Source organism: Galeopterus variegatus, unplaced genomic scaffold (assembly GCF_000696425.1).
Source record: "Galeopterus variegatus unplaced genomic scaffold, G_variegatus-3.0.2 Scaffold1580, whole genome shotgun sequence".
Lineage (NCBI taxonomy): Eukaryota > Metazoa > Chordata > Mammalia > Dermoptera > Cynocephalidae > Galeopterus > Galeopterus variegatus.
Genome location: NW_007727691.1, coordinates 279,815 through 286,703, shown reverse-complemented (window position 1 = coordinate 286,703; position 6,889 = coordinate 279,815). Strand labels below are relative to the sequence as shown.

Sequence of the window (6,889 nt, the reverse complement as noted above, 5' to 3'; positions counted from 1 at the left end):
CACTGAATCCTAACATTATTACATTAAAGTATTGGTCCAGTACATCATAAGACTCAGTTGAAAATGGTGAATAATAACAGTGGTAGGGAGCAGAGACTAAAGAGAATGGTTTAATTTTAGGCAGTCTTATGAAAGGGAGCAAAATCTGTAAAACAATCACTGAATCCTAACATTATTACATTAAAGTATTGGTCCAGTACATCATAAGACTCAGTTGAGAATGGTGAATAACAACAGTGGTAGGGAGCAGAGACTCAAGAGAATGGTTTAATTTTAGGCAGTCTTATGAAAGGGAGCAAAATCTGTAAAACAGTTAGTTTTGTTGGTCCTCATATTCTCCATGGGTCAGGTTTTCCTTTTTGGATGGAAAAGGAACTCTCCTTGTCCTAAGATTTGCTAAGTGAGATAAATATTGTTTCCTGTCCTTTATTAACTTAGGTGGTTTAGGGAGAGTAATAGATTTTCATAAAGGCTAGCAGTAAGCTTAAACCCCCTTATTTCCTACAGCATTGTCAGGGCTACTAAATGAAGTCTGACAGCCAGGGAATGAGTGTCTACCTGTGAGAATTGACTTATTCCCTACCCCTCATGCATTAAAAATGTGAGGGATGAACCCACATGAATAGCGGTTGGCCACCTATTCTGTTCCAAGTCTAGTCTTGGACAGTTATGTGCTATGGTCAGAAACTGGATCTCTTATTGCGACCTGCGCAAAATATATAGAAATTCTGCTTTCACCATGTACAGTGTAAGTTTAAATTGTTTTAAATAAAGTTATCCCACAAAGAATGATCAGAAATAGACATTTGTTAAGGCACAAATTTATGTATGCATCTAGTAGAAGCAAAACAGCTGAAATGGTTGAGAAAATCAAGAATGAAAGAAAAAAGACAACGAAAGCAGATGTGCCTCAGAAGAATGATTTTGAAGAGAATTCTGTTCTGCTTATTAATTTGAAAGAAAAGGAAGGAAAAATGGGGGGAAATAATACATAAGTAATAAGAATGGAAAGATCTGACCTTAGCAATTCTCCAGTTTCAAGGCACACAGGAAGAGTAAAGAGAAGTTAATATGAGGGTACTTCAAAAATTTTTGGATCCCTGTTATCTTTTAATTCTATTTTTCCATGAACTTTTTGGAGTACCCTTTTGTAGCATGGCAAGCAGTTTCTGAGTGTATTTGAATAAGTGTAATAGGGGAAGACCCTTTAAAGGTAAAGGGCTTTTTATGTCAGATTGACTGTGTTGTTTTACAACAGATAAATAAATATATGAATCATGTGCTTAACCCTAGGAATTAACTATACATCTCCTAGAGCTGATTATGCTTTTTCTTTTTTTCTTTTTTTACTTATACTCAATAAAATGATATCCTGCTTCTACTTTAATGCTGGAGGGAAAGTTTCATTTTTCACTAGATTCACTTCAGGAAATTTGAATGTCCATTTATTCTGATAGTCTCAGCTATTACAATTGCTTTAACTGTTAGTTTAACTCCCTAAAGTTAGTTGATACAAGGATTACTCTTATAAGACTTGTATTCTGTTTTATTATTTCTTGAACTTTGCAGTCTGCTATTCTGTGGGTTTTGCTATTCTGAGTGTGTGTTTCTGTTTTTTTCCTCCTTTCTTTTGTTGGTTTTCCATGTTCTGGTTTGTACAGTTATTAATCATTAAAGTGTTTGTGTTTACAGGGTGGATGTGTGGACTCGACCAACCAAACCCTGGCTCTCCTGCTCATGACCCTTGGACAGCAGGATGTTTCGAAAGTCCTATTAGGACCACTCTCTCCCTACACGTAAGTTGTTTTCTTTCAATCTCATTATTCTGTCCAGTTTAATTTTCTAATTGCACAAAATAACCCAGGGTGGTATGCCTCAATAGTCTGTCACTGTGAGCACCTGCTTGTATTGATCCTTCAATGAGCCAGCAGTTGTCACTCTTAACCTGGTGTTTATTTTTACCGACGAGGATTTTTGCCTTCCTTTCTTCCCTCATTCCCATTTATCATTCCTAAGTAATTAAAGTTGAGTGATGTATATTGGACAGTTCCTCTTTTGTCTGTGCTTTACATTTTCTTCCCATTTTGGAGGTTAACTGGTTCTATATAGCTTGGATTTTGTTAATAGTTTTTTTTATCCTTCTTTTCCCTAGCAATCTCACTTGCTGTGGTAAAATTTGGTGTCTTTTGGCCAAGGGTATGAGCTGGCTGCAAAAGATAAAGGAAGGCAAAGTTCATGATAATGCTACTGGACTAGTAGGGCAATTGTAGAGACGAGCTTGGGCCATTGGACATTAGTAGAGAAGTTGACTGCTAGAGTACAAAAGCAAGCACTGCAAAAAGAACAGCTCGCCAGAATGCTTGAGTTATAGATAGCACAGTGAAAGAAGCATTTCGTGTTGATAGTAAATGCAGCTGATGAAAACAGCCTGTTTGAGTACTGAGTGTGTGTGTCTTCCTGCCACATGCGCTTGTACACTTAGAGATCATTATGTGGTCATCTGTGGGTGACAAGCTGGGTGGGAGGAGATATTCAGATAGATATGAGACTGAACTGTCCTTTTTCGGTTATCATGGTACCGATGCTGTATGTCTGAAAGGTACAGTACTGTGATAACTGAAGAATGGTGGTGCCATCACATTGAGAAGGGTGCAAGGACTATGCTGGGGCAATGCAGCATTGAGCCATGGCCTGGGGGCATGGAGACCAGGAGCTTGAAAGAGATTCTGTCAGAGGCCCAACCCCCCCATTTTTTTTTTGAATTGGTGGTGGGAGGTTTTTTTGGAACAGGGAAATGGAAGAGAATACATTCTGTTAGCAGTGAGGGAAGACTGATAAGCAGGAAAATGGTGAGGACCACATTATCTCCTGATAACTTGTGCAAAGCATTTCACAGGACAGGAAACCTAGAATTGAGTAATCCTAAGTGGCATGCTGACATCAGTAGTCAGCATCGCAAAGTGAACCAGGTAGTTGAGCATTTGGAGGGGAGTGGGGCTGGGAGCACAGCACTCTAGGTGCAGAGATTCCTTTCCCATGGAGAGTTTGCTGGAAGTGGCTGATGGCTGTGTGGCCTTGTTAGCTTTTCAGCCAGTCTCATTGCTGCTACCTCTCTGGCCTCTGCTTCAGGGCTGCAGAAGGCCTGACTGCTCACACAGCATGAAGTGGTGTCTTGAAATGTGTGTGGTCCTGGGGCATGGGTTTTGGCAGAACACTATGTGAAAAAGGGAATATGTCTCATTGCTGCTACCTCTCTGGCCTCTGCTTCAGGGCTGCAGAAGGCCTGACTGCTCACACAGCATGAAGTGGTGTCTTGAAATGTGTGTGGTCCTGGGGCATGGGTTTTGGCAGAACACTATGTGAAAAAGGGAATATGTATTTTTATTTTTCCTCAACACTTTTTTTTTTGCTTTTGGAAATTTTTTTCACTTTGGCTTCATGGTCTCATATAAACTCTTCAAGTCAGCAGCCTCGTTGGAGATGGTCAAGACGTGACTGGACATTCTTAAAAGTTCCTGTGTCCTCCTGAACACACCCACTCACCAAACATTAATTGCAGTGTCTTTTCTTTCCAGAAACCTTGTCTAAAATTACTGCATCTCCTGGGAAAGCAAAATGGTCTGTTCTGAATGGAGCTTTAAAGGAGTAGGACACATTTGCAGGGTTATGTGTTTTGAGACTTGGGGAAGGAGATGTTCTCCTTCCTCTGGATCACCTGCCTCCCAGGCTTTGTACAAAGGGGCCAGCCATGGGTGGGAGAGGGCAGCTTCCCTTCTGTCTGGTAAGCCAGCACAAGGAAGGGTGAGGGAATTTATTTTCAAAGAAATTGTCTGTTTAGGACCCTTTTTGCCCTTAATCATTGTGGAAGGCTCCAGTGCTGAAGGCTGAAGGTGAGACCCAATAGACAAAGTTAACATTATATTTGTGAGTACAGCTGAGGGTAAGGAGGGGCGCAGAATCCTTAGTCAGGACCATCGTGGTGGGGGGGACCAGTTTATTCTAGTTGGACTCGAGCTTTGGAGGCCAAGCTATCACATTTATTTTTATGTGCAGTTAAAGTCATAGAAATCTGTTTTGTGAAACCTCAAATTTTAGAGAAAACTGGAAGTAAGACCCTCCTTGGTTTAAAAAAATGCATTTCTTCTGGCAGTTTGTACATGTTTTGATTTGTATAAATAACTTTTTAAAATGTCTATTTAGAGAGTGCTGGGATTAAGAAGGATGTTTTTTCTTTCAGTGTTGCTTTCAAACCCTTTCTGTAAAGTTAGAGTCTCTATGTTCCTCCCTTATTTTCCTTTTCCCACTGTTTTTCTTCGGGAGATTGCTAGTGGTTTTTGAAGCTACCTGAGAAAGTAAGTCAATATGTGTGAAATTCTCCAGGAAGGCCAAAGAGATTTTCTTCAACAGGATCAAACAGTATTGGATAAGATTCTGGTATGCAGAGATCTATTTCTGTTAAATTTGTTGAGTTTTAGGTGGCGTACAGTTGGTGACAGTGGTTCCACCCTCCCCTCAAGAAGCTTAATTTCACAGTTTAGGGAGGATTTATATTTTATTTAAAAGTTGGATCAAGAGCAAGAAAAGTATATATCAATGAGCATATTAATTGGCACTTTCAGAAATTGTTAGTGAAAGGAGACTGCAGTTAACCAGGGCTCTCTGCTGGTGCACAGACCTCAGAGTCAGCCTGTCTGGACCTAAGTTCTGGCTCTACCATGGAGCCACTGGGAAACTATGGACATAGTATTTAGTTAGCATCTCTGAGCCTAGGTCACAACTGTAGGTAAGGTAAATGGTCCTGAAGTCAGGAGCTTGTGGAAAAGGAACGAAACTTAAATGAGGTCAGGTACTTAGTGCTCCTGCAACATGCCTGAGGAGCTTAGTCGGTGCTGGGTGCTGTGGTTTGTGCCTGGATACCCCCTCGCCCTGCCCTAGTTCATTCTCTTGGTTAGGTCACTTTGAACACCAGGAGGCCTAGGAAAGTCGCTTTGGGTGATCTCAGGCCTGAAGTCAGCTGTAAATTGTCTGCTCAGCTTTATATAAATCTATATCCATTAATTTTTAAATTTATGACTTTCTCCAATCACATCACTAAACAAACTATATACATCTTATTTACTTTTCCCAGGAATTCTTTAAGGTAGATGTTTATTTAACAAACACACTGTTAACTTTGTGTCAGATGTTTTATGTGCTTTACAAATATTAAGTCATTCAGTTTTCACCGTGGCCCTAAGGAGGTTAAAAAGGCAAGTACTATTATATGCTCATCTTGCAGGAGATGGGATTGAGGCACAGAGGGGTCTGTGTGACAGTAAGCGAGGTTCAGACCCGGACAGTTTCATCCAGAGTCTCTGCTTCCCTTAACCACTGTGCGCTTATGTAAGAGCTGAGATTCCGTCCGTATTATTGGACTCCAAGCACCTTGCCTGAGGCAGGATGCCATGCCACATCTTCTCAGGAGACTCTTCATTTTAAATTCTGCTGTAAACTGATCTCCTTCAGTCTTTAGATGAAGTCTAAAATAAACTGCGCCACTGTTTTTTTCTAACGTTAATAAATGACCTCTTTCCCTTACTTGTGGAAGTGCTGGGGAGCTAGAGACCACTGTGCTTGTTAAATGCTGACTGATCAGGGCTTCTTGGCTCGCCCTGTCTGAAGTACAGCCATGTGAAGATCACATGAGAAAACGTATGGGAAAAGTGAGAACTTCTGGCCAAGCGTGCTGCTGTTTGGCTTCAGTGGCTTCAGTGTTCTCCATGAGCTCACACAGTACCACTCTTATATTTGTGAAGTGGTTTGAATGCTGCAAAGCCCTGTCACCTTTGTTATGTTTGAGCCCCTGACCATATTTGGCATATGGTAAAAGCAAGTGGTATCCTTACTTTTCAGATGAAAAAGGCCAGTGATCCACTCATGTGAGTTCCTGTCTGAACTTGGCCTGGGACCTCCATCTGCTGACAGTGAAGCCAATGTTTCCTGCTGCCTCAATAACCGAATTTAATAACTTCGTTCTTGGAGCAGAGATCAGCTGGGCTTTGAAAAAGCCACTATTTAGCAGAAAAAGCATCACCAATATATTTAAAAGCTGCCATGTAATGACTACAGGGGGCCCCATCAAGCAGATTCTTTTCCTATCCCCAGATCTTTCCCCTCAACTTCCAGAGCAACTCCTTACACCTAAGATGTAGGTGACACCAACTCTGTTTCATATCCAAGTGGCATGGAAACCGGTGGCTTGATGGAGCAGGCAGCAGGACTCTCATGATTTATGTCAGTGGGAGCTGCCAGAGAGCTCACCCTGTGATTGCTCTCATCCCATCGTCTAACATGCTTCCGAAGGGGACATGGCCAGAGGGGCTGGGTTTAAGGGGTGGGGTCTTCCCGGCAGCCTGCCAAGTCCCGGGCTGTTGGGATTCAACGGGCAGATGACCAGGAACCTGATGGCCTTTACCTGTTAACCCACAGTGGTGGTGGGAACAACCCACCTTTTGAAAATACACAGGAAAAATGAGCTCTGTGCTCCAGAATTCTCTGACACCTGCTTGTCAGATAGACTGAAGGCTTTCATGGAAGAGTCAGTTGATTTTTGTTTTCTGAAAGTAAATCACCTTGTCCTGAAAGAAAAAAAAAGAAGGCTCACTACAGATACAGTTTTGTAAATCAGGAGTTAAAATCCTTCACCCAGGACTTGCATAGAGCCCCAAGTGCCTAAAATGTTTCATCTGAAAAGCTGCTGATTGTACTGTGTGGTGGTCGTCTGTTGGGGTGGAGTTGCTCTCAGTGTGCTCTGGGTCTGTCTTTGGCTTGGCTGTGTGGTTGTGCCTAGGAAGTGTGAGTCTACAGTAGAGTGCTGTGGAAGAGAAGGAAAGGGAAGTGTTGTGAGCTC

The 6,889-nt window shown here is 41.8% G+C and overlaps 1 protein-coding gene across 1 annotated transcript in view; it reads left to right on the top strand.

The window, feature by feature from the left end:
* Positions 1-6,889, top strand: part of RCL1 (RNA terminal phosphate cyclase-like 1) — a 63,427-nt gene that overhangs the window by 49,743 nt on the left and 6,795 nt on the right. Inside the window, exon 8 of the mRNA XM_008577812.1 lies at positions 1,693-1,796. Coding sequence (XP_008576034.1) covers positions 1,693-1,796 — 104 coding nt within the window. The remainder of the gene's footprint in view (positions 1-1,692; positions 1,797-6,889) is intronic.